This window comes from Balaenoptera acutorostrata, chromosome 8, assembly GCF_949987535.1.
Source record: "Balaenoptera acutorostrata chromosome 8, mBalAcu1.1, whole genome shotgun sequence".
In the NCBI taxonomy this organism is placed as follows: Eukaryota; Metazoa; Chordata; class Mammalia; order Artiodactyla; family Balaenopteridae; genus Balaenoptera; species Balaenoptera acutorostrata.
In genome coordinates, this window is record NC_080071.1 from 66,335,810 (window position 1) to 66,363,402 (window position 27,593).

Below are 27,593 nucleotides of genomic sequence, written 5' to 3' on the forward strand. Positions count from 1 at the left end.
GAGAGACAATAAGCCTTTCTTCAGTTTTAATGGCTACTTTCAAAGGTTTTAAAGTGAACTTCACTCAGAGATCTTGGCTGATCTTGACTAGTATGCACGTGGGTGTTGGCACTTCCTCACCTCTCCCAAACGCCGTGAGAATTACAGTTGGCAGAGTGGGTGACCAGCCATGAACCTAGAGCTCCTCTCCACCCCCAGCCCAAGAGTGGGCAGCCCGTGGGCCCTGCTTGCCCCTGCCCTTTACCTAGTGAACAACAGCAACAAGATTTCTCTCTCCTGCTCTCCAGAGTATGCCAGACGGAGCAGGTGTCAGACACTTGGCAGGCCATTTCCCCGACCTTATTATTTCCAGATAGGATGCGTATCCCGTGGATGACCAAAAGGGGGCCAGGTTATATTATATCAATACTTGCAAAGGCCACTGGTTACAGTTTACTTTTCAAAATACCACTCAGTACATATATTTCAACATAATACTCAAACTTTTTAAAATTGAGAATTAAAAAGTAATAATCATGGTCTGTCATATCCTCAAGAGGGAAGCTAAGGAAGGTTCTTTCTTTAGCTTCCTTTAGAGAACCCAAGGAAGGCTGGTTCTTGCATTTACAATCCAAACAAGATTGGAAAAAATAAAATTGGAAATACGACATCCTCTTAACTTGGTTTATGCCAGGGATTTAGAATGGTTACAGTGGTTTACTGATTAAAAAAAAAAAAATCTATGTGAACTCCAAGAAACCAAACAAAAACTGAGGTTGTTTGCTAATCAATGAGTACAACTGTTTGTACGTGAGCCCAAGGCAAAGGTCTCATTCTGCCAGGCACTGAGGTCGCAGCAACTTGTTTATCCCCTAATGTCTAGCCAGTTACCAAGCCCTGTGCTTTTAATGTCCTTTTCTTTTTACTCCCATGATCACCATTTGGCTAGATGTTACAGAGGACTGGTGAAAGTCTAGGAGAGAAGATGAGGAATTACAAGTCATAAATTTGAGTGGGGGAAAAAGAGTATTTTAAAAGGATAGATTTGAACTGGGTGTGAAAATAATGTAGCACCTCATAGGCAGGAAGACTGCATTTCCTTAATGGACATACTATACCATATCCTTGCCTCGAGTTATACTTACAAACTAAATGCTATTAATTAAAATTTAATGTAAAATAAGTAAATACAATACAATGTTAAATGTATCAGTGGAGTAGTAAGCCATGATAGAGATTGAAGAAATGCTAAAATAGCAGTTAAGTACATAAAACAGTCTCCCCAGTTAATTAAGCAGAAGCCATCTGAATTAAGAGGTTAAGCAGGGTAACTGAAGAATCATCAGTAAGAAAAATGGATAGCCTGTATAAATGAGGTTATGGTGAAGAAAAATGCTGGGGGAAACAGAGAGATGGTTGGTCATGTCTCACAGAAGAGGAAGTTCATGTGTGAGTACATGAGTACATATTCATGTGCATGTGTGTGTGTGTGTGTATAAAGTACAAGGAAAAAAGAAATCAGGGCCCTGCACCATGAGGTCCTAACCAACCTCTCCAAACGTTTCCTCCCACGACCGCCATGAGATCCTTTGGTCTCCTCAAGGGTCAGCCTGGTCACCTTGTCTCCCCCTTGGTCCACACCATAATCCTGACCGAGTGTCCTCCAACTGTGACTCTCTTTCTGCAACTTAGTGTCCTTCAAGGTCCAGCTCAAGTTCCACCACGTCTCACAAGCCCTTCCTGACAAGCCCAGCCCAGAATGTCTTCCCCTTCCTCTATCCTCTGACAATTGCTGCCACTCACTCATTTTTTTAAAAAAATTCCAACAATATAAAGTAAAACAAAAGTTCCCTCCCAGGCATTTCAGTTGAGCACCTCCTTTCTCTCACCACTGGGCGCCTTCCTGAGTCTCTGGGAGTGTCTGATCCCCTCAACCTAATGAGAAGTTCTTTAGGGCAGGGACTGTGTCTTCACACATCTTTTAATCCTTCATATCACAAGACTATGGCCAAGGTACGAGCTGATCAACATCTACCAATGTGAATAAGCGGTATCATACAATGTTCAAAGGAAAGTACTACATTAATCATGAGAATATTCTGATTCTAACATACAAGATTAGGAAAGGAGAATTAACCGCAGTCATCTTTTCACTCAGTTCCTCCTAGGAGGAAGAAGACTGTAGACTTCAGGTAAGGTAAGTGCAAAGGTAAATGGAAGAGGGGGCTTAAGTAGGCAAAGCCAGACATGGACAATGGAGAGTAAGTCTCATGAGGTAGATGCAAGAGAGACAAAGGAAAATCAACAATTGTTTAATTGCAGTCAGATATAAAAACATACCCATATTTCCTTGAGCATCTTCTACCTTGTCTGATGAGGACAACAGGAAAGACGGCCTGGTGAAGTGAGGGCCCTGAAGAGGTGGTTGTTGCTGCTGCTGCAGAGGCGTTGTTTTGAGGACCACCCGCCAGTCCACCTGGGTAACATCTGACCTCGATCGAGCATGGCCGGGCTTAAAAGTAGAGGCCTCATCCAATAAGTCATTCACAGAACGAGGTCTGTCCCTCCGACGCTGACAGATGTTGAAAAACTCAAAGGTTGAAGCTTCCTTTTGTTCCATCCAGGACAGATTATCTGGGGTTGTCCCTTTCTGGACCATAAACTGTTCTTTGGCAGGGAAGACATTTTGAGCTTTGGTTTCTAAGAACCTGGTCTTACAATGCTCCCAGATCATGCCTCCCTCGCCCAGGGAGGAGACATTTCTGATAGCACCGTTGTCTATGTTACTGAGGACCTCATGCCCCACCAGTTCAGGGACTTCCTGAATCCCATAAACCTCTGCTTGCTGCACAGCCTTTTCTAGCTTACTATCAAAAGTACTAAAGAAATCCTCAGTAACTTCCAGGGCTGGGCTGATATCATCCACTTCCAAAGCTTCCATGTCACAGGCTCCAAGAGGCCTAAGCCTCCTAAGCTGGTTCAGGAAAGGGCTTCATGAACATTCACCCGACGAAGAGAGGTGTTATGGGCAACAGAGTTCTGGAAACAACTGGAAGGAACTTTCATTCAGCTGCCCAGAGCAGGTCAAGCACAAGGGTGGTTGATGTTTTCTGGGACATTAAAAGCATCTGCTAGATGACAACAATCATCAACAAAGGTACTGGGAGACAAACATTCCTTTGAGATTATTCTTCAGTGAGACCTCTGTAAAGACAACAGGAAGTGCTTGTCAAGGCAATGTCACCACCATCTTTAATTTCCTGAAAGAAAATGAAAAGAACAACGTTGGCACATAGTTCATTGTATTCTATATCATTGTATTCTTTTTTTTAATTTATTTATTTATTTATTTATTTATGGCTGTGTTGGGTCTTCGTTTCTGTGCGAGGGCTTTCTCTAGTTGCGGCGAGTGGGGGCCACTCTTCATCGTGGTGCGCGGGCCTCTCACTATCGCGGCCTCTCTTGTTGCGGAGCACAGGCTCCAGACGCGCAGGCTCAGTAACTGTGGCTCACGGGCCTAGTTGCTCCGCGGCATGTGGGATCCTCCCAGACCAGGGCTCGAACCCGTGTCCCCTGCATTGGCAGGCAGACTCTCAACCACTGCTCCACCAGGGAAGCCCCATTGTATTCTATATACATAAATCTGCCCTCTTACTTCCTCATCTTTACATCTCTTCCATGGCAGTCATGCCCAAACGTGGACAACACCTACAGAGAAGTTCCACTGTCAAGAGTACACATCACTGGGACTACCCTGGTGGCGCAGTGGATAAGAATCCGCCTGCCAATGTGGCGACACGGGTTCGATCCCCGGTCTGGGAAGATCTCACATGCTGTGGAGCAACTAAGCCCGTGGGCCACAACTACTGAGCCTGCACTCCAGAGCCCACGTGCCACAACTACTGAACCTGCATGCCACAACTACTGAAGCCCACGTGCCTAGAGCCCGTGCTCCGCAGCAAGAGAAGCCACTGCAAGGAGAAGCCCGCGCACCGCAATGAAGAGTAGCCCCAGCTCACCGCAACTAAAGAAAGCCAGCGTGCAGCAACGAAGACCCAATGCAGTCAAATAAACAAATACAATTTAAAATCTTAAAAAAAAAAAAAAAGAGTACACATCACTACATTGTATTAGAACTTATACAAAGCAGGGTGGGACTCTTGATAAGGGGAATTAAGGTCAGCAGCTTTTACTCACACAGAGAAGCCTTTGAGGGCAGCTGTGAAAAGACTGCCCCGGCAAATCTCTGTGATACTGACCTAAAAGAGTTAGCCAAAGAGACGAGGAATTCTGTGACTGCACTTATATCGTAATCAGTCCGAAAGTCATAAATGCATGAGTCCTGTCACAAACCTTGAAAGCACTGATGGTTTGTCAGGCTCAAAGGTGCAAGGGGGAAGTAGAGAGGGAGAATGGCCCTTTTATTAACCTGAATGTTCTTGTGCTGTGTTTCCTAAGGTTAGATTATGTAATGCCTGATGATGACTCTGGACTTCACAATTCTTCCAGTCATCTTGCAAAAAGGCTTCAGGATCCAAACTCCCTGAGGCTTTGAGGATTGGCCTACGAGTAGGTCCAGCCTTGGGGCTGGGCAGAAAGAATCCTAACACTAACCACACTGTCTGGGAAATGCTAGATCTCCAAGGCCAGGCCAAACGAGAACAGTGATGCTGTCCAGTATGGTAGACACTAGCCATACATGGCCATTTAAATTTAAATTTACTGGCCTTCCCTGGTGATGCAATGGTTAAGAAGCCACCTGACAATGCAGGGGACACGGGTTCGAGCCCTGGTCCGGGAAGATCCCACATGCTGCGGAGCAACTAAGCCTGTGCGCCACAACTACTGAGCCTGCGCTCCAAAGCCCATGAGCCACAACTACTGAACCCACATGCCACAACTACTGAAGCCTGCGCGCCTAGAGCCCACGCTGCGCAACAAGAGAAGCCACTGCAATGAGAAGCCTTTGCACCTCAATGAAGAGTAGCCCCTGCTCACCACAGCTAGGGAAAGCCCATGCACGGCAACGAAGACCCAACACTGCCAAAAAAATAAATACATATCTTTTTAAAATTTAGAAAATAAATAAATAAATAAATTTAAACTGATTAAGAATCAAATAAAGTTCCTCAGTCACACTAGCCACACTTCATGTGCTCAACATACACCTTTGTATCTTTACCAAAAAAACGAACAAAGAATCAAAACAACTAGGTAAGCTTTGTTTTCCTTAACTACTTACAAGCAGGTAAAACTAGGCAATTAGCAACACCTTTGCAAGGTGCTGCAAAGGTACATAAGTGTGCTTTCTTCTTTAAAACTGCACAATTTCTGTGGTTAATTAAAATCATTTTTAGCACTTAGGTCATTAAATCACTACATTTAAATCAACAGCACCAATCTACATTGCTTAATGTGTGTAAGTATAACTACTATATGCAGCCCTTTATTTTATTTTATTTTATTTTTTTTTTTTAAATTTTTTTTTCTTTTAATTAATTAATTAATTAATTATTTTATTTTTGGCTGCATTGGGTCTTCGTTTCTGTGCGAGGGCTTTTTCGACTTGCAGCGTGCGGGGACCACTCTTCATCGCGGTGCGCGGGCCTCTCACTGTCACGGCCTCTCTTGTTGCAGAGCACAGGCTCCAGACGCGCAGGCTCAGCAGCTGTGGCCCACGGGCCTAGTTGCTCCGCGGCATGTGGGATCCTCCCAGACCAGGGCTCGAACCCGTGTGCCCTGCATTGGCAGGCAGACTCTCAACCACTGCGCCACCAGGGAAGCCCAGCCCTTTATTTTAAATGTATCAAGGTTTGCAGGTCACAGGAACTTGGTGGCTAACCTCTTATAAAGTGATAATGACTGTGAACTTGTCTACTTTTTACATTTTCATATTTATTATGTTAGCATTCATGAAGCAAGGCACAGATTGATTTTTGGCGATAAGATCAGTTATAATATTTTTCTAGCTGCAAACATGGTTTTGTTTGCTGTGTCTATGCTAAGCCTTGAGTCTCTTGAATCCTATAGCAGAGTTTCACTACTTCTGTCATTTTGAAACTTGGAATTTTTCAGTTTTGTCTTGTACACCAGACGCTAAGAAAAAGAAATACATAATAAATCTTAAAACTTCTAGTTCTTTATTTACTAAAATTTTAAATGAACATAATAAAATATGAATTTCCCATTTTATAGAAGAGGCACCAAGGTGCAGATCACCAAGTTATTCATCTAAGATTCTATTATGAATATTCCTTTTCTTACCTAGTTCTTAAAATTCAGTCTTTAATCATACTAGAGAGAGTAAATACCTTCAAACTGATTCTTTCTTTCTCTCTATTTTTATTAAATCAAAATGTCTAGGAATATACTCTTTGTGCTCCCTGCTTTGGTATTGACAGGCTGGCTAGGAGCATATAACCACTGAGGCCAGCACTGCGGGCTTGTGGAACTCTCCATCACACCGCCTTCTAAGATTGTAGACTGTTAGACAAGGACGGGACCTTCGAGATCATCCTCTCAACCCCAACCTTTCACGGAGGGGACACTGAGGCCCACAGAAAGTAAGAAGTCCCAGGGACACTTCCCTATGCAATGCCTCATTTAATCCTCATTAAGGGCAGTAACAATTCAACTTGAGAACCATTTCAATGCTGTTTAACAAGGGATTCTGGAAACCACTCGTCTACCATCCATTAAGGTCACGACAGGTCCAAGATGCTGAAGATGGAAGGATGAATAAGATACAGTCCTTGCCCTCAAGAGGCTCACAGTCTATCATGATGAGCCTAAGAAAATAAGTCCAATAAACTGCCTTGATAGAGGACGGAAACAGATTTGGTGGGGGAAGGAGGGAGGGGTCACTTGCCAGCAAAGGTGAGGGAGAGATTAAGAAGGCCTTCAAAAGGAGGTGCCCTCTGAGCTGAGTCTAGAAAACTTAGAAGGTATTTGCCTGGATGGCTTGGAAGAAATTAGGAAGAGTAAATCACCTTTTGGTTAGCAAGGGATTTTCAAGTTTATTATATAAAATGACTTTCCATAGGCAGTGTGGTGAGCAATGCAGTGGAGAAATAGCAAGCAATCTAGTGGATCTAGAGTCAGAGCTAGGTCCAAATCCTAATTCTGTCTCATACTAGCTATGTAATTTGGGGTAAGATTTCCCTGAACCACCCCCAAGTCCACCCCAAGTCCTCTGGGCTAATCTGTTCTTCCTATTCTAGGAATTTCACTGTTAGTGCTTTCCATCACTTCTGTCTGGAACCTACACAGCTATTCTCTTTGCTTTCTGACGTAAATATGCATTTACCCTTCAAAACCATACTCTACTCTTCACTGTGTGCCCCAGCATTTCCATGCCACTCTTCCTCCCCTCATTCCTCCACTTAGTCACAAAGGCCTTTCAGTTCCTCCTTCAAGGTTTACCATTTTGATCTCCAGGCCTGCCCACGGGCTGTTCCCATCGCTGGAGGGGTTACTGCCTCCTGGACTCTTTTGCCCATCGCATCAATGCCTAATCATCCTTCAGGGTCCAATCTAACATCAAGTGACAGACCTGTATTCTCTAAAGAGGGCCACAACAATATCTCCTATCCCACGTGCTTTTCGGCAATGAGAACTTGCTACTTCCCCATCAAGAAGTGAGTTTACTTTTCCACTCCCATGAATCGGGGCAAAGCTTGTGATGTTTTGATCAGTAGAGTGTGGCAGAAATAATGCTGTGCCCATTGGGGGTGCAGCCTTTGATTGGCCTGGTGGCTTCCTCTTCCTGTCTCTTGGAGCTCTAAGCTGATTATATAGAAAGTCCAGGCTACTCTGCTGGAGGGAGAGGCCACATGCTAGAGCACAGAGGCACCAGACATGTGAGGGAAGAAGCCATCTTGAATGACAGCCCAGTTGAGCTCTCCGATGATTCCAGCCCCAGTCAGTATCATAAGAGATTCCCAAGTGAGAATTTTCCAGCTGAGTCCAGTTAGCCCAGAACCATGAGAGATAATAAATTGTTTTCAGACACTAAATTTCAGAGTAGTTTGCCACACAGCAAACAATAATCAGGACTTAACCACTTCCTTAGGGAAGCATTCTCTGGTGTCCCAGACTAGGTTAAATGTACTTGTTTAAGGACAGAGGGGCCTTGGTTCAGAAGGGCACCAGCACTTCTGTAAGTTATACACATCACATTTGTAATTACTAGTTTTGGTGTCAATATCCCCTTACGCAGCAACTGTCAATTTTGTTCACCATGGACCCCCTAAACACAGTTGCAGTTCAATAAATATTTGTTGAATAAATGAATGAATTATTTTTGAGTGGTTATCTTTAGAATCACGACATTGTTTTCTTTTCCCCCTTTTTCTTTTGTTGTTAGTACCTGACTTACATTCCTCTTACCACATGATTATCTCTAGCAATAAACAATAGAGGTACTGCTTTAACAACAGCCAAAAAAAATTACTCTTTAGTGTAATAAATGAATTAACAGACCAATGTGAGAGATCCAGCCCTTTGCCTGTATTTTCACAGTACGAATTAAATAGCTAAAAAGAATTTGAGAGTTGCAGTGATTTATTCATTCCATAAACATTTACTGAAGCAGCTACTGTGTTCTAGGCACTGGTGATACGACAGTGAACAAGACAGACATAAATCCTACCCTTGTGGAACTTACATTCTAGAGAGCACTTAATATTTAGACACTGCTCTAAATGCCTCCAATGTCTTACTCATCTGTTAAGGTGTGGTGAGAAGGCTGATGCACTCCTCTACACTCTAGCAATCCGATCCATCCCATCCCATCCCAAATCCCAACCCTCTATGAAGTCTTTCCTGAGACTCAGTCCTTTCGGATCTCTCCCTTCCCCAAATATCTAAAGCATCACTAAACAAGTCAACTTTGCAGACTGTCTTTTTCCCTCAGTTAGACTATAAGCTTCTCGAGGGCAAGTCCCATACCCATGTCTCTGTCACCCAACAAAGGCAGCAGGGTCTTCCTGCCTCTTGTCTTCCTCCTTCTAAAGCAGCCTCCACATCATTTCTCTTAACCCTTCAGAGTTTCCCCAGTAAAACAGGGTTCAGCAAACATTTTCTGTAAAGAACCAGTAATAAACAGTTTAGGCTTTGTGGGCCACACAGTCACTTTTGCAACTACTCAGGTCTACGGCTGTAGTGGGATAAATTGCCATAGACAACATGGAAATGAATGGACATGTCTGTGTTCTGATAAAGCTTTATTTATAAAACAGGCAGATAACCAAAATATGGTATATCCATACAATGGAATATTATTCAGCCTTTGAGAGGAAGGAAATCCTGTCACATGCTACAACATGAATGAACCTCAAGGACATCATACTAAGTAAAATAAACCAGTTACAAAAAGAAATACTGCATGATTCAATGTATATTAAGAAGTCATATTCATGGAAATAAAAAGGTAGAATGGAGGTTACCAGGGCTGGAGGGGAGGAGGGAAAAGGGAGTTACTGTTTAATGGGTATAGAGTTTCAGATTTGCAAGATGAAAAGTTCTGGAGATCTGTTTCACAGCAATGTGAATATAAACACTACTGACCTTAAAATGATTAGATGGTAAATAGTATGTTTTTTACCACGACTTAAAACAAACAACCAAAAAACAAGCAGAGGGCCAGATTTTCCAGCGGGCTGTGGTTTGCCAATTCCTGGCCTAGAAGATCTAGTCCAGCCCCCTGAGGAGAGGAGGAAGAAGTCAGGAGTGACAACTTTGGGTCTCAGGAGGAAGAAAGGAACGGCAGCTCCATCAATTACCAGGAATGGGACTTCAGTAAGTCACTTCCTAATCTCAGTTTTCTCATTTGCAAAATCAGCAAGTTAATAATACCTCTCTCCTAAAATAGTTGAGAGAATTAAATAGGACAATGCATGGCATGGTTCCCGGCACATGGTATAGCACATGAATAACAACAGCCTAAAAGCCCTCACCTGATGGGTTCCATCACCTTTTCCTCTATGACCTCATACTCTCCTTACCCCCTACCCTCCCTTCCACACCAGCTGTCCTGCCGGTTCTCCAACTTGCAGACATGTTTTCACCTCAGGGTCTTTGCATTGGTTCCCAATACCAACATGGTGAACTCTCTCTTCAAGTGACTGTTCATGTCACCTTCTCAATGAGGCCTCCCCTGACCACCCTATTTTAAATTATGACATGTGTCTCTGCCCTGGACTTCTGATCCCCTTTACTCTGTTTTTTATTTTTTTTAATAACCTTTTAATCTTAGAACAGTTTTAGATTTAAAGAATTATTGCAAAGACAGTACAATGAGCTCCCATATACCCCACACACAGTTTCCTCTATGTAACATCTTGCATTAATGTGGTACATTTGTCACAATTAATGAACCAATATTGATACATTATTGTTAACTAAAGTTCATACTTTGTTCAGATTTCCTCAACTTCTCCCTAATATCCTTTTCCTGTTCAAGGATCCTATCCAGGATACCACATGGCATTTAGCTGTCACGTCTCTTTAGCGTTCTCTTGGCTGTGACGGTTTCTCAGACTTTACTTGTTTTTGATGACTTTGACAGTTTTGAGGAGTGCTGGTCAGGTATTTTATAGACTGTCTCTCAACTGGGATTTGTTTAATGTTTTCTCATGTTAAGACTAGGGCTGTATATTTGGGGGAGAAAAACTACAGAGGTAAAGTGCCATTCTCATCATATCATAACAAGAGTAGATACTATCAACATGACTTACTACTGCTCACGTTAACCTTGATCACCTGGTTGGACCCTTCTTCCTTATGCATCTACCATCTTCTAACAAACCACTCAATTTACTTATTATTTAATGTCTAGTGTTTCTCTCACCCCACTAAAGTATAAGCTCCTCGAGGGCAGGAATTGATGCTTATTTTGTTCACTAATGTATCCCAAGTACATACAGAATGCCTGACACACACACACAAAAGGCACTAGATAGACACATGTTGAATGAATACATTGTTACTCCTTTGCATGACATTCATCGCCCTTCATGACCTATCCACCTCTCCAGTTTGTCGTTCCTAACCAACATTTTACTCCTCCATGTTTTGGCCCAAGCTGGGGAGCCTTCCGAATTGCTCAGGCTCTCGGAACACCCTGGGTTTGCCACAATGTACTGTAATGATGAACAATTTCTCTCCATCCCACTCTACACTCCAAGCTACTTGACAGCAGGCATGATGCCTTACTGACCCTCCTATATAATCTTTATGTCTTCATCTTTTGGGGCTCCATTATCCAACCTTTCTCCTTTTGGAAATTATCTTTTCCCTAGGATGTATAGGCCTCAAATTCACTACAATACAAGGGTCTAATGCGAAGTTTAGTCTCCATAAATGAACACCCCTTACTAGCTTGCCTCATTTGGTTTTGAAATTAATTAATTAAAAAATAATAACAACATGGGCTTCCCTGGTGGCGCAGTGGTTAAGAATCTGCCTGCCAATGCAGGGGACATGGGTTCGATCCCTGGTCCGGGAAGATCCCACATGCCGCGGAGCAACTAAGCCTGTGCACCACAACTACTGAGCCTGCACTCTAGAGCCTGAGAGCCACAACTACTGAGCCTGTGTGCCGCAACTACTGGAGCCCGCGTGCCTAGAGCCCCTGCTCTGCAACAAGTGAAGCCACCGCAATGAGAAGCCCGCATGCAGCAATGAAGACCCAATGCAAAAAAAAAAAAAGACCCAATGCAGCCAAAAATAAATTAAATAAATAAATTTAAAAATAATAATAATAATAACAACATATTCAGACAGGTCAAACTATGAACAGGACTTTCCTCTGACAAAGTGAACTGAGCGAAATCACCATGTGGGTGCAGTGTGGTTTGCCTCCACACAAAAAGTGGAAATCAGGAGCTAATTAGAACTGTGTTCTAAATCTGGCTCAACCACACACGTGCTGGGTGGCCTCTGGCAAACCATTAAACCTCTGGGTACCTTACTCAGCTACCTGTATCCAACAACATTGCTAATATCAAATTGCTTCACATGTGGCTCATTCACCACAACATACCTTTAAAAAATGTAAACTGGGCTTCCCTGGTGGTGCAGTGGTTGAGAATCTGCCTGCCAATGCAGGGGACACGGGTTCGAGCCCTTGTCTGGGAAGATCCCACATGCCGCGGAGCAACTAGGCCCGTGAGCCACAACTACTGAGCCTGCGCTATAGAGCCCGTGCTCCGCAACAATAGAGGCCGCGATAGTGAGCGGCCCGCGCACCGCGATGAAGAATGGCCCCCGCTCGCCGCAACTAGAGAAAGCCCTCGCACAGAAACGAAGACCCAACACAGCCAAAAATAAATAAATAAATTAAAAAAAAAAAACCAAACAAACAATATTCCTTTAAAAACAAAAAATGTAAAGTGCTGTATAATTATGGAGCCCTCCACTGGACCTCACCCGTTCAAGAACCACCTGCTCCTGTCTTTCCCTGGAAAGATATGTCAGCCCAACAACAGCCAAGTCAGCAGCCAACTATTTATAACACCCTACTTTTCAGCCAAACTCAATGATCTACAGACACTTTATTTTTATAAAGAATACCCTTTCTGGGCTTCCCTGGTGGCGCAGTGGTTGAGAATCTGCCTGCCAATGCAGGGGACACGGGTTCGAGCCCTGGTCTGGGAAGATCCCACATGCCGCGGAGCAACTAGGCCCGTGAGCCACAACTACTGAGCCTGTGCGTCTGGAGCCTGTGCTCCGCAACAAGAGAGGCCGCGACAGTGAGAGGCCCGCGCACCGCCATGAAGAGTGGCCCCCGCTTGCGGCAACTAGAGAAAGCCCTCGCACAGTAAACAAAAACCCAACACAGCCATAAATAAATAAATAAATAATTCCCATTAAAAAAAAAAATTGTTTAAAAAAAAAAAAAAAAAAGAATACCCTTTCTGTAAAAAGGATTATTTCCCCAATGTAACAGATTGAGAAACGGAGGTCCATTTGTCGGTGTTGTCATAAAAGCTCAATCCAAAGAATCCCATGCATGCATCAAAATGTTAACAGGATGCAGAATCAGTGTATTACTGTTTCCTAACAAGGAAATCTGCTGTTTACATGCTCATTAGGCAAGGCTAATTAGCAGGATGAATACAGCAGTCCTTCCACACACAAGTAGAAGCAGATATGAGTAATAATACCAGCCTGGCCCACACAGAGATGCCACTTTCTCCCAAGCTGGATGGTAAAATCGCTGACTTCCCCCCACTTGGCTAAATGGCGTGTAATCAGAACGTAACGCGTGCTCAAGAGGGTGTCTGGCGCCACGTAGTTTTAGAAGCAGCTGGACTATGGAGAAAAATGCAGCACCAAAGACACCTAGGATAAACAGTTTCTGCCAATTCATTTTCAAACATGAGAAACAAGCGTGATTATAAGAATGGTCAGCGCATGCGGCTCTCACACGGTCTTCACTTTGGTTAAGGCCACAGCTGACTGTAAATTTTCTGAGAGCTACATAATGTAAAGGCTCCACCGCAAGAGAATATGACCCTAGTAAGGATGCTTCTGGATTATCAGGCTACAGGAGGTTATGCTTTGTCATAAAGACATGTTGCAATGTAAGCATGTTGATGGCGCACCGGCAAGCCAAGAGCAGCAGATAAGGAAATGGTGCCTCTGTGGACCTCATAAGAAGAGTTCAGGGGTTCTTTCAGAGGAGAAAGACAGCTAGAAACACAAACGGAATCCCATCTTCATAGGCCTGAGGAACATTAAATGGCTACATTTATCTAAGTTTCAATAAATGAGAAGTGTATTGCCAGGCAATACCTACGGAACATACCATTTAGAAATACAATTTTATAGTGTTTTTCCCAGTTATGAAGGTAATAAACACATAAAAACCCTGGAAAATACTGACAGATATGGAAAAGAAAATAAAAATCAGTCATGATCTCAGAACTAAATAGTTAGGTGTGTTTTTATCTAATATTTAATTGGAATCAGATTATATACAGTACACAATTTGGGCACACTGTTTAAAGACCTGCTCAAAAAGCAAATACCAGTAATTATTAACCGTGAAGAGAAAAAAGAAATGTCTCAGAGTGTGCTGTGCCCAGCGATACCTTACAGCCTGGCACAAGGCCCCACCTGACTGAACTCTCTTCCACCCTATCTGGGACCTCCCCTCTATACTGCCACTAGGGCACTGCAAAGCCCTGACCCGCCTCGAGCATGTCAACCGGCCCCTCCTCAAACCTTTCCTCCCCAGGTTTCATGGGCACCGACCGTGCTCTCTGTTCTCCTCTCGTTTCTACCCTCTCCTTCTCTGTTCCATCTTCCTCCTTTCCTTCCTGGTCTGCTCATCAAATAGGGGCATCACCTCAGCTCTCTTCTCTGACTACAGCCGCACGCACTCCTCGGGTCAGTTTAGCCCCATAATTACCTCCATGCTCACACCTCCCAAATTTCCACCTTCAGTCTCCATGGGACTCTGGTCCCATGTCCCCAACTTTCTGTAGGACACTTCTATCTGGCTTACCATCTGGCAAAATGAAGCTCAACTTGTCTAAAGCCACACTCAGTCGTTCACTCAACAATTATTTGCTGACTGCTCACTATGGGTTGGGTGCTGTCTGAGGTACTGGGAAGACGGTAGCAAATAAAACCCTTCAATACAGCTCCCACTGACAACAGGGCCCAACTCTCTAACCTGACACTCTAGGCCTTTCACAGTCTTGGACTAGCTTGCCTGTCCAACTTCCCGCTTCCCTTCCGTAAGACATTCTTTTCCTCCAAACTGCGATGCTACTGCTCAAATTTTAGGCTTTCCCAACTCCAAAACCTTGCTTACAGTTACCTCTGAGGCACCGTCTCCCCACCTCTACCTACTGAAATTCTATCCACTCTTCAAGCTTACCTGCCGCCTCTTCCACAAGCTGTGATTCCTCACCCTAAAATGGTCAGCTCTTTCTTTAAATGTCCAGAGAATGGCTTTGGTGCTGCCTCCACAACTTACACTGCATGCTGCCTGTTCCTTCTGAAATGATGATGATAATAATTATATTATCTTATATTATAATAATTATATTATTATACTATACTATATTATATTATAATGACTACCAAAAGCATATTTTGTGCCAGGTACATTGCTCAGTACTTTATATCTCTAAGCCTCACCATGTGTAAAGTGGGTACCATTATTCCCATTTTTACAGATGAGGAAACTGAGGCGAAATGATACCTAGTAACTTTCCTGAGGTCACACGCCTACCCTACTGGACTTACAGCAACTTGGGCACAGCAATTCTACCCCATTTCATTTTTACAACCCTCACTGGGCCTAACACAATGGCTAGTACACAATGGGTGCTCAGTAAATATGGGCCGAATGAACAACTGCATAAAGAGTATGTTTTCAAAGTACTGACGTCTGTAAATATAAACACCACTCTGGTTTTCTGGCGAAAGTACATTTGAATTCATTATAAGCTTGTTTAAGTAAAATTTGGCATGCTTTCCAAAACGTTATGTTGACTTGAGCTTTTAAATTTTTTCTTGGTTAGAAAAAGCTTCCAAGCTATTGAAACCGGGTTTAAAAATAACATGGCAAAGGTCAGGTAGCAAAGACCTCACTCAGACCTTTTGTAGAAACAAAAGCGCCTATGCAGTGCTTGGGAATTATTTTGTGAACCACTCCAAACCCATAGCTTGGCTGGTCTAATTTTCCAGTGACTTAGAGCTCAAGCTCTTTTTAATACCAGAAAGGACATGTTCCCTTTGAAACACCCCAGGGCAATCAACCTAAAGCATTTTTCAGTCCATCTCTCCGCTTACTGTTTGCCACTTGCAAAAATCATTGAGACATTTGACGCCCCAAGATGTTTTCCCAGAAACCAACCTAAATATAAGTGGGGGGCTTCAAATCTCCAACTGCTCTGCTATTGAAGGCAGCAATGTTATTATGCCCCTGTGGCACCCACTGCGTTGGAAAGCCAAGACTTCTGATTGAGAAGCCCATTTTCATAAAACCACCAGCATTCCAAAATGTCCTGGTTTTAGAAGCAAAACAGACAGACACAAAATTCAGTTACTTAAGTGTCTAAAAATGCAGACTCAATGTTTTCCATTCCCCGTTACCTCCATGGCAGGAAACAGTGATTTAAAAACAAACAAAAGAGTCACTCAAATTATCTTCATCCTAGGACTGAGGTGAAGAAGTTGAAAAGTTCCATCATAAAAACCACGTGTGCTAGAGTCACCCTCCAACTGCAACAGGGAATAACTAGTACATGCAGGTGCCATCTAAACCAGCTGGCATGAGACCTCGTAATGGCCACCCCAAGGAGGTACACTGAGACCCAGCTATGCAAGATACCCGAAAAAGCTAAAGAAATAGCTTTTCAGATTAGCATCTTTAGATTTAAAGATGTCATCAGCTCATATAACTAATTGACTTTATTGAGAATAATCGTCTTCACATGCATGGTTTAGAGTATGGTTTATAAAGCACTTGATAAGCTTCTTGATAAAAATTTGTAGTAATCTCAACAGAGAGAGGTAAGTAAAGTAGCAGGATTATTTTAGAGATGATGAAATAGAGACCAAAATGACTCATCTATTGTCAGTCGAAGGCCCCATGGGGAAGAAAAAGAAGTGCCTAGAATCCCTGTCAAATTACTGAGTCCACGTTCAATTACCTTTTAAACCACTTTAAATCACTCAGGGGCCCTGACGCTAGAAGGACCATAAACAAGGAGTAAGGTGAATTCAATCCATGAGCCACCCAGTTTTGAGGGTTTTTGATGGGACAGACATGTGGCAATGGGAAGAACACACATTTCTGACACCAAGAAAGGGTTCATGTCCCAGCACTGCCTTCTAAGCTGAATGACCTCCAGCAAGTCAGGTTGACTCAGGATGTCCTGGCCCTTCTTATCTGCAAAATGGGAATCCTTCCAACGTCTGTCTCCATCAATGCACCTCTCCATTAGAGAGCTGTAATGCACAAATGCAGATAATATATGTGAAATTTTTGTAAAATCTAAAACAATTACTATTCCTATTAGAAGCTAGTTGATTTCTAACCACACAACCATTTATACTCAACAAGCGCTCACAGAGGATGGACCAAGTACCCAAACACTATGTTAGATGATGCTACAGACACAAAACACAGCTTCTGCCCTCAAAGAGCTTAATAGCTAGTGGGGAAACAATACAAAACCAAGTATAAAAAGTGCCTTAACAGAAGTATACAAAAGGTGTTACGGGAACATAAATAAGAAGTCATTACTAATCAAGGGACAATAAAAAGTCTTAAGTGACAGAACACAATTGAATGACATAATAACATGTATACAGAGATGACTTCAGTTGAAAGAAACCAAAGACAAATGAAACGTACAAATAAAACCAATCAGACCTGCTCTAAAAATGATGCTGCTTCTGGCATAAAGCTGTCAACCTACAGGAATATCTCTAAAGGTCCCACCAAAGGCTGAGCTCAAAGTGAACTAACAAACAATTGCACAAATGGGAGGCACAAGTGCAGAGGGCTTCCTCACAAGCTGCCCAAGTCTATCCAACCCACAGAATCTATCCGACCCACAGAAACATCCCTGGCCAACAGAAGCATTTGCTGGGTGGCTGAGATGTCATGAGAAATGAATCCTTGCCTCACTTCCTGTTGACTTTAATTCCTTAGGTCACCGCAGCTGATTACCAGAAGGGAGAATACTCACCACTTTAACCGTCAAAGCAACAACCAGCTTATGGGTTAGCACATATTCACAAAACTGGTTCCTCTGGGCATTTAGGGTGAACGTACATGAGAAGTAGTTAACTGATTTTTTTTCTTTCCTGGCTACATTTGAACCCGCTAAAAAATGAGGCTGGGTCTTTGTTGAATGGCACCCAGAGAGTACCAGACCGATGATAAGGTCTAAGCAGAAGGTGACTCACTTCTTATTTGAAAGGACAGATGTACCCAGTGGTGATGGGCTGCACCCACGACCCCTCCCTCCCTTTTGGACTCAATCTGTGACAATGACCTTGACCTTGGTTGGCTACCAAGCAGCCTCTCACCAATTCCATCAGGAAACAAGCAAGGCTGCCAAAAGCAGACAAAACATTGTCTTTGACCCTCAAAGATAAGGACAAGGCAAGGTAAAATAAGAGGACGAGTCTTTGTTATTTTACTATGTACTACATGAAGGCCAGAAAACTCTCTGCCCATCATACAGGACAAAGGAAAAGTTTACAAAGTATGAAGAGGAAGAACAGTATGAACTACATTTTCATCCACAAATCTGGGTTTAAATTTCTTTTATTGTGGACTATTATCATTGGTACTAAATGGATTTTTACAAAACAAGTCTGCAATGTGTAAACATTCTGAAGTTGAATTCTGGAGCTCTGATTGGTCTTATTTCTGTGACTGTTTTGATCTGACATTAGGATGATAGGCTTATGGTAGCTGGGACTCAAATAGTTGCCCAGCGTCAGAGACAACTACTGTTATACTAAACCCTTCAAAAATGCCCTTTAGAGGACTCCTTCAATGTGGATGGACATATGTTAAATGTGGAATGGTGTATTTAATGAAATGTTTAAAAACAAAATAGAGGGGCTTCCCTGGTGGCGCAGTGGCTGAGAATCTGCCTGCCAATGCAGGGGACGCGGGTTCGAGCCCTGGTCTGGGAAGATCCCACATGCCACGGAGCAACTGGGCCCGTGAGCCACAACTACTGAGCCTGCGCGTCTGGAGCCTGTGCCCCGCAACGGGAGGGGCCGCGATGGTGAAAAGGCCCGCACACCGCGATGAAGAGCGGCCCCCGCACCGCGATGAAGAGTGGCCCCCACTTGCCGCAACTAGGGAAAGCCCTCACACGAAAACTAAGAGACCCAACACAGTCATAAATAAATAAATAAATAAATAAAATAAAGTATTAAAAACTATAAAAAAAAAAAAAACAAAAAACAAAATAGAGTTCTTACAACTCCTACACCAAGACCAAGATTTAAGAGTCATCACTAACATTTATTGAGCACTTCCTAAGGTCATTATGTGAAGCCCTTTATCTTCATTATGTTGTTAAATCCTCACAACAACCTTATCGGAGAGCTGCTATTATTATTACCACTTTACAGATAAGGAAATTGAGATTTAAAGAAATGCAGTACTTTGTCCAAGGTAATATGGCCAGTAAGTGAGTGAAAACAAACCTCTAAAATGCACATACTGTCCTGTATAACAATTAACAGCAAACTAATTATCCTGAGATAATACAGCTAGAATTTTACATACAAGGTGCTTTGAATTTTAATGTCAAACTTCAGCAACTTTAATATTTATTTTTTAAATCTTTCTGTTTGTTAATCCCACAACTCAGAAAGTTAATTGCTAAATATCCAGGGAAATAGTTTATACTTAATTTACAAAAAAAAAAAAAAAAATCACCTCTGTACTATTTCTGTGTCATTGTAAATTCTCTAAGGGAATAGTGGATGATAGGTGTCTGAACAAACAGAATAAAAGGCTGTTCTCTAACTAAATAGCTAACCTCAATTCTCTCAGTGACCTTGGACATATTGCTTGGAATGTCTGCAAGGGTATAATAACTGTGACTCCATTTAGGCCAAACAAGTGCTTTTGCAAATGTTTACATAGTCCTAATTGCCCAAACCTTTTACTAATGTTTCCCGAAGACATCATTTTTCATTTAGCCAATAAATAGAAACACTTGTAAAAATGTTTGCTTAAAAAAAAAAAAAACCTGCAAATAAGTGTTTCTGTCAAAGGAATTAAAAGGAATATTTTCAAATTAGATGTGACTATAGATAATTCAAACATGCTTTGACTATTAAGGCATGTCCAAATAAACTGCCTCCTTCTAAAACCAACTTAACTTTTTTGGGGGACAGCGGGTGGATAGGGGACAAATATCAATGTATATGGGATTCAAGCAAAATAACAAAGTTGACCCACAATCTTCAGTCTTGTTTCTTAAGTGTACTAAAATATGATATGCCTAAGTTTTATATGACCACACTACAGTGAAAATATAAACATCATATCTAACCTCTCAGTGAAGGGTAATTACTTTTGGACCACAAGATCTGGAATTAGAAGGCCTGAACTGCCCATGCACTACTACTAGATGTGTGATTCCAGGCAAGTCATTTGAACCTGAATTCTAGTTATTTCAATGCAGGTCAAATAAGGATCCCAGTCCTACCTTCTCCAAAGGTTGTTTTGGAATGTAAATCAAATGACATAACGTAGTGCTTTGTGAACTCAAAGGCAGGGTACAGGATGCCAACAGGGGTCATCCGGGGTCATCCGTATGGTACCAGGGAAAGGGTCACCACAGCCTCTTTGATCTCCTCCCATTATAAACCAACAAACTGGTGGAGAGAGTGGTGACAGCAATCAGTTTAGGAAGCTCTGAGATAAGGTTTTAATTAACTCAAGGGTTCCTCCTGCACTGTTCAGGCAAAATGAGTTGCTGCACATCGGGCTTTCTGGTAGTCTTAGAGTGGAAGGACTCAGTAGTGCAAGATTCAGGGTGATTCAAAAGGAATGTCTCTTCTCAAAGAAGAAAAAACAAATAAGTAAAATACTCCCTTGTCTCCCAAGTTCCTGTACAGGTAGGATACTCTGTCCCTCCTCCTTTCCTCTTCCAAGTTTCTTAAAGAAATTTTTTTTTTTTATGCTTTCTGACTCCACTTCTCACCCATTCATTCCTCCCTGCAGAAGCACTGATTCTGCTCCAGGTGAAACCGCACAGGCAGAGGTCACCAACACTTTCCTTTTGGCTAAACCCAGGAGGTTTTTCACTCCATATCTGACTGACCTCTCAGCAGGATCTGACTTACTCAACACCCACTCTTTGCATTGTTCTCATGAAAGCACTGATGTAGTCTCTTCCGGTATTTCTCCTTTATCTCTGGATGCTCCTTCTGGTCCCCTGTATGAGCCCCTTTCCTATGCCCACATCATAATGTAGGTGTTCCTCCGTTTTCCCCATAACCCTCTTATTTAGTTCCTCTTCCACCTGGGTGATCTTCTCCATCCCCATGGCTTTGGCAGCAGTCCATGTGACAGATGAGAAACATTATTATCCTGAGCTCTAGACCCACACACAGCTGCCTTTCAGACATCCCCTAACTCCTAACATGCACAAAACCAAACTCCTCATCTTACCCTCAGCCTGCCCCTCCTCCTGGCATTCTCCATATAGTGAAGGATATCATCATCCTTGACCCTGCTGGCTCCCTCCCCCACAAATCACTCCAAATCAGCAAGTCATGCTAATTCTACCGATATGAGATCTGCCAAATTTATCTATTGCTCTCCTTCTTTATGGCCTTAGTTCAGACCCCACCATCCAGTTTCCTCCCTTCAGTCTTTCCCTCCACCAATCCATTCACCACACTGCAGTCAGAGAGGGCTTTCTAAAATTAAAACCCTGTTATCTTCTGGATAAATCATATACTCCTTAACATTGCCTATAAGAGCTCAAGTCCACTTACTTTCCTGGGCTTACCTCTTAAATCTCCATCGTCTCTACCCCGCACCCCAAAACACACAGGCACACAACTTGGCTAACTCTCGTTCAGCCTTCAGGTCTTTACTGAGGTATCACTTCTTCCCTGACCTCCCACATCCATTTTGAACATCCCTCTTGTGTGTTCCCATAGCACACTGATTTCCTCAATTATAATGCTTTTCACTCTGTGTAAAAATAGCCTGCTTAGTTGTGTGTCTCCCCCACTAGACTGTAACCTTCATGAAGGCAAGGATTGTGCCTGTTTTCTTCAAGATTGTATTGCTGGTTCCAAGTACAAGAGGTATGTGCCATGGCACAAAATAAGTGCTCAATTCTTACTTGTTTAATTAACAAACCAATGAATCTCTGAGGGTGGAAGAGAAGTTGTTCTGGAAAAGTTCATGGGAAAAGATCAATTAGCTAATTTCCTGGAGCATAAAAACTGCTGGTTACATTTCCAATGTTTTCTAACCTATAATATATGTTCCTTGTTCTATGAAAATCTACATTTATAATCACATCTATAGACTACAAGGTAAAATGGATATTTAGCAATTTCCCAGTTAGATAAATGTCCACAAGTAAACTGGATAATGCAGAACAGGGCAGCTTCAGTTTGTACTGAATTATAAATTGGTTACACTAATCACGGTAACTAGACAAATAAATCTCTCCCATACTCATAAATGTGGCATAAAATCGGGGAATCCAATTTAAAACACATAACTCAAATTGATAGTTAATGAGTGTATGAAAAACAAACAAAATGTTAATGAAAATAGCATGCCTGACATCTCAATACAATGGCCTCTATATTTTGAGTTTGGTTTTTGCTCATAATTCATGTTGCCATTAACATTAATTACCCTCATGGACCAAATAAACTTCATACCTCACCGTCAATGTGAAGGTGAACTATGTGGGCTTGTTATTGCTGTCTGGTAATACCTACAGTAGCCAATGAAACAGAGCAAACACAATGCACGGAATTTACTACTGGTGGTTATTCTTACCACACTCTCACTCATGACTCAATTCTCTGCCTTAGCTTCCACCAGAAACTCCAAGCTAGCATACAGTTCCGCTACTTATGAACCATATATAAAATCCACTCTAAAAGAAAAAGGAAAAAGAAAAAAAGCAATTCCTTGCTAGATATCCCTCCACAGGGTTTCTTTTGAAGGGTTAAGACTCCCCATGAAGAAAATCAGCATTTGGCTAACAGCCAGTGGAGCAATAGACAGTTTCCATACTTTTCTACAGGTGTTGGAGGAGAGTGTAAAGTGAAAATAGAAAAGGGAGCTAGTAGGAAAAAAAGAAGGAGTAGCAGTGGTCTGGGGCTCCTGCAAACTGTCTAGAGATGGAGAATCCTAAAAATTCTGCCCAAATGGTCTAACCTTTTCAGGTTTCTATTAAAATCAGGTCTTCTGAAACCAGTAATTAAAGTAGTACCCCTCTACCTGCCTGCTTCTTAAATTTGTAAATGTATGACGTGACTTCAAGTATTACGGGAAGGCTGCACACATGATTAAACTGGAATAGAGTATATTAAGTATCTGATAACTATTCAATAAATATTAGCTTTGGATGTTTTTTAATGCAGATGTTACCGGCCTACATCCAGTTTGGTTTTCCTAGTAATAACGTGCAGAGGGCTTTTTCTTTTTCTTTTTTTTTTGTTTTTTTGCTAATGGTCATATATCCATCACAGTTCTTTGTTTTCCACTTATATAATTAACCTGAGTCCATAGCCCAAAGCCTAAAATCCATCAATCTATGAGAAAACAAAGACAATGAAAGTTCAACCGTGAGCTTCCTTTTTCTATCATTTCAGTATGATATTCAGCCATCCTTCCACCATAAAGCTTTCACTGATTACCCTTATCGAGAAATAAGTTACCCAACTTTATTTCAATCTTTCCAACCATATTTATCATATCCTATCTTCTAGTCTTTCTTTAAAACATCACTTCCTGCCACATATTAAGTTATTTATGGATTTTTATATTCTCCATTATTTGACTGGACAATGTCTTAGATTCACTGTATTCTCCACAACATAGAGTTTTAACAGCTTTTAAAATAATGTTTATTGACTATTATGGTTATAAACAATTACTATATACTTATTGTTAAACATTTTGAAAATACAGAAAGTATAAAAGGGAAAATAAACAATGCCTATTCATCCTCCAATGAGAAAAAAGCACTGCCCCATTTTGGCCCTTTCAGTCCCTTTCCTTATGTAGGTAGATCTTTCTGTTTTTTTAAACATAGTTGAGAGTTGACTGCATATACAGTTCTCTAGCCTATCTCCCCCCATTTAGCAAAAATTGATAAATACCTTTCCACCCTGTTAAAACTCTTCATAAACATCCTTTTACAAATCTGTATAACACCATGTCTTTTGATGACAGCATAATTTATTTAAACTGTTCCCCTCTTCTTGGGCATTTAGACTATTGCCAATATCTGACTTTTCTAACCAAAGCCATATTAAGCACTTGTGAACATTAACTTTTAAAATATTTCTCATAAGTTCCTTTGGACAGACTGCTAGGAGTGGAACTACTGGATCGAGGAGTAGACACATTTAGTGAGACTTTTCGTACATTCAGCCAATGAGTTTTTCAGAAAGGTTTAACATCTGCGCACCCCTCATAGCATCTGAGAGTGTCTGCTCCACTACACACTACCTGATGTGGAGAATTAGAATTTTTAAAAATCTATGTAAATTTGAGAGCTGGAAAAATGGTCCCTTGCTGTTGTTTCAATTTCATTTCTTTGATTAATGGAAAGAGAATGCATTTTCATATGACTATTAGCCATTTAGTTTTCTCTTGTATGGGTAGTCTGTTCCTGTCATATTCGTTTTCTTTTGCCGCGTAACAAATTCCCACAAGCTTAGTATCTTAAAACAACACCCATTTCTTACTTCGCAATTCTGAAGGTCAGAGTCTGGGTGGGGTTGGCTGGGTTCTCTGCTCAGGCTCTCTTTCACAAGGCTGAAATCAAGGCATTGGCTAGGCTGTGTTCTTAACTAAAGGTTCTGGTAAAGAATCCAGTTCTGAGCTCATTCAGTTTGTTGGCCCTCGGTCTGAGGTTCCAGTTTCCACACTGGGTCACCCTCAGCAATTCTAGGGCTCCCGCATTTCTCAAGGCTGTCCCCATTCCTTCTCAAGTGTCACCTCCATCTTCAAAACAGCAACAGCGTGTTCAGTCCTTCTCAGGCTTCAGATCTCTCTGATTTCCCCAGCCAGAGAATGCTCTCCTCTTTTACAGGCCCCTTTGATTAGATTTGGCCCACCAGCTAATTTCCCCATTTTAAATTCAACTGTGCCATATAAAGAAACATGATCAACGGAGTGATATTGCATCATATTTACGGGTTCCGGGGATTAGGGTATGCAGTCTTGGTGGAGGGGCATTTTCAGAACTGTGCCTGCCATAGGGTATTAGATGTTGTTTCTTATCATTTGTTTGTGCTCTTTATGATGTCTTAATTTCATGAATTTACCAAATAAGTGAATCTTACTGATGACTGCCAGAAGTTGCATTTTCACAATGGCAAAGACAACTAAGGATGGGGCCGCTGCGTGCTAATAAAGATTCTGGACACACTCGGTCCTCCGTACCCTTGGGTTCCACATCCGCAAATTTAACCAAGCACAGATTGAAAATATTTGGGGGAAAAAAACTACAGAAAGCTCCAAAAATCAAAACTTGAATTTTGCTAGGCACTGGGCAACTATTTACATATCATTTACATTGAATTTACAATTCTTTACATAGAATTTACATTATATGAGGTATTATAAGTAATCTAGAGATGATTTAAATTATACCAGAGGATGTGCGTAGCAGAGGTTATATGCAAGCAATACGCCATTTTATAAGGGACTTGAGCATTCTTGAATTTTGGTATCTGTCGGGGGGGTCTTGGAACAAATTCCCCTTGTATACCAAGGGATGATTGTATATGACTTTGCTAACATTGGTATTTTAAAAGATTTAATTGTGGGGGAAAGTACATTATATAAAATTTACTATCTTAACTATTTTTAAGTGTACAGTTCCTAACTATTAAGTACATTCACGTTGTTGTGCGACTAATCTCTAGAACGCTTCATCTTGCAAAATGGAAACTCTATAACCATTTAACAACTCTCCATTTCGCCCCTCCCCCAGCTCCTGGCAACCACCATTTTACTTTCACCATTGGTATATCTTTATTTTATGTATTTATTAACAAACATGGATATCGCAATTACTACATGCGCTGTTCTAAGAACTTTAAAAATATTAACTCATTTAATCGTCATAACAACCTTATGAAATCAGTACTGCTATTATTTCCATACTACAGATTAAGAAATATAGCAAAGAAACTGCCCAAGGTTACACAATAGGAAGTGACCAAGCAGGAATTCAAATCCAGAATGGCGTTATAGTTCTTGCTATGAACCATTACACTGTGAAAATACTCACTGACAGACAAACTCATCAGGCATTAATATTATTTCCTTGATGTGCATGACTTTAAAACACTTTTCTATGAGCAATTTAATCTAATATTCTTCTAGTAACTAAAAGTTAGACTATGTGACCAAGGTGACACATGCCTACTGACCTTTTAGCCCAATTTTGGTTAAGGCATTTGTTTTTGAAGTTAATGAAACAAAAATTGCCTTATATCTTAAGGTGCGCCAATTATAATTTACGTGTGGTATTTTATAATAAAGTATCTTATGAATGAATACAAATCACAATTCACTATGACTACTGAAATTATAATATTAAAGGAAAAAAACCCAGGTATTTCTCTTTTCCAAGAAGAAAAAAACTTCCAAATGAGTCTACAACAGCATAGCTCAATCTCAGTTTAACCTAGTAAATTCAAATCTGTCCTGCTTTGCAAGCTATAACTCTAGACCAGTCTCAATTTGTCATTCATTTGTATATCTCAGTAGTAACATTTTATTTGAGGAGTGGGTCTGAAATGTCCTTATCTCGATCTTTTAGCTTAGTAATCCTTTCATGGAAGACCAAATCATGCTTGCCATCAGTCACATAGTGTCATTTACTGTATATTAAAAATGAACAAGGTCAACAGAAGGAACAATCGTTGTAGTCTGAAAGCCCCAGTTAGATGGGAGTTAAAAGCTCTGCTGAGGCTTGGTTTCTAGGACCCAGGAGGGGCGGCGGGGTACTAAAAACAACACACAGAACAGGATCAGCCATTTCAACTGTTTTCTACTTATATACCTGATTCATAAAAATAAACAGACAACGCATCATACAGTCTCCCCTCACCTATTATCCACTGCACTGTTGTGCAGTTTCCAGGATGAAATAGAAACCAGAGCATGGAAGAAACAGCAAAATCACCGCTACCCCAGGGAGCTTCTCGGATACTCACAATGTTGTCATCCCCACACCCTTCCCGCAGTGGCCAGTCAGGCAGCACAGAAACAGGCAGATGCTCACCTGGCCGCCGGCTACTTTTCCCCCTTCACCTGCGGGGCCTGCAGCCTTCTTCTGGCTGGGGTTCGGCTTTGGCAGCCAGCTCTCCTCACGGTCACGGCCCGTTCGGCCACCGACCATCCCGGCCCGGCTCTCTGTTTACAAGCGCTTCTTGCGGTCCCACACTTAAATGCTTCCTCCCAGCAGCCCGGGAAGCGAGAGTCGGACACACAAGGTTCCAGGCCGCAAGGACGCGTCTTTCCTGCCTTAGGGACCCAGCGCCACTCAGGGCCTGACCGCACCCTCCTGGCCTCCTTATCTCTTTGTTTTCTTACGCACAGTTTTCATCACACACTTTTTGAAAACAATGGTATGTGCCGCAGAATCTCCTCACTGCTCCTCCCAACGCACAGATGGATGTTTCCAATTGGAAAATGTCACTTGAAACATGCCAGGGACCAGACTTGGTATTTAGCAGCTCCCTTGGCTAAGAGAATTAGAGAGAGAAGTTCTTTCTGAAAATAGAACTATTAGAACCTAGAGATTGCTTCACATTTCAGGTTTGGAGCTGCGACGAAAATCAATTTTCACTCCCCTTTCGTGTTGTAGCCAGCAGGTTGAAAG

The 27,593-nt window shown here is 41.9% G+C and overlaps 1 protein-coding gene across 8 annotated transcripts in view; it reads right to left on the reverse strand.

Annotated features, from left to right (window-relative positions):
- PLEKHM3 (pleckstrin homology domain containing M3) overlaps window positions 1-27,143 on the reverse strand; it is a 189,953-nt gene extending 162,810 nt beyond the window's left edge. For 7 of the 8 annotated variants that reach the window (XM_007187812.3, XM_007187813.3, XM_057551237.1 and 4 more), the window contains exons 1-2: window positions 26,994-27,143; window positions 2,320-3,239 (exon numbers count right to left, since the gene is read on the reverse strand). In XM_007187812.3, coding sequence (XP_007187874.2) covers window positions 2,320-2,920 — 601 coding nt within the window. In that variant the 5' untranslated portion in view covers window positions 2,921-3,239; window positions 26,994-27,143. Of the gene's footprint in view, window positions 1-2,319; window positions 3,240-14,869; window positions 14,990-26,993 lie in introns of all 8 variants that reach the window. The other variant, XM_028167955.2, reaches the window with a different exon arrangement.
- Window positions 27,144-27,593: the final 450 nt, after the last annotated feature.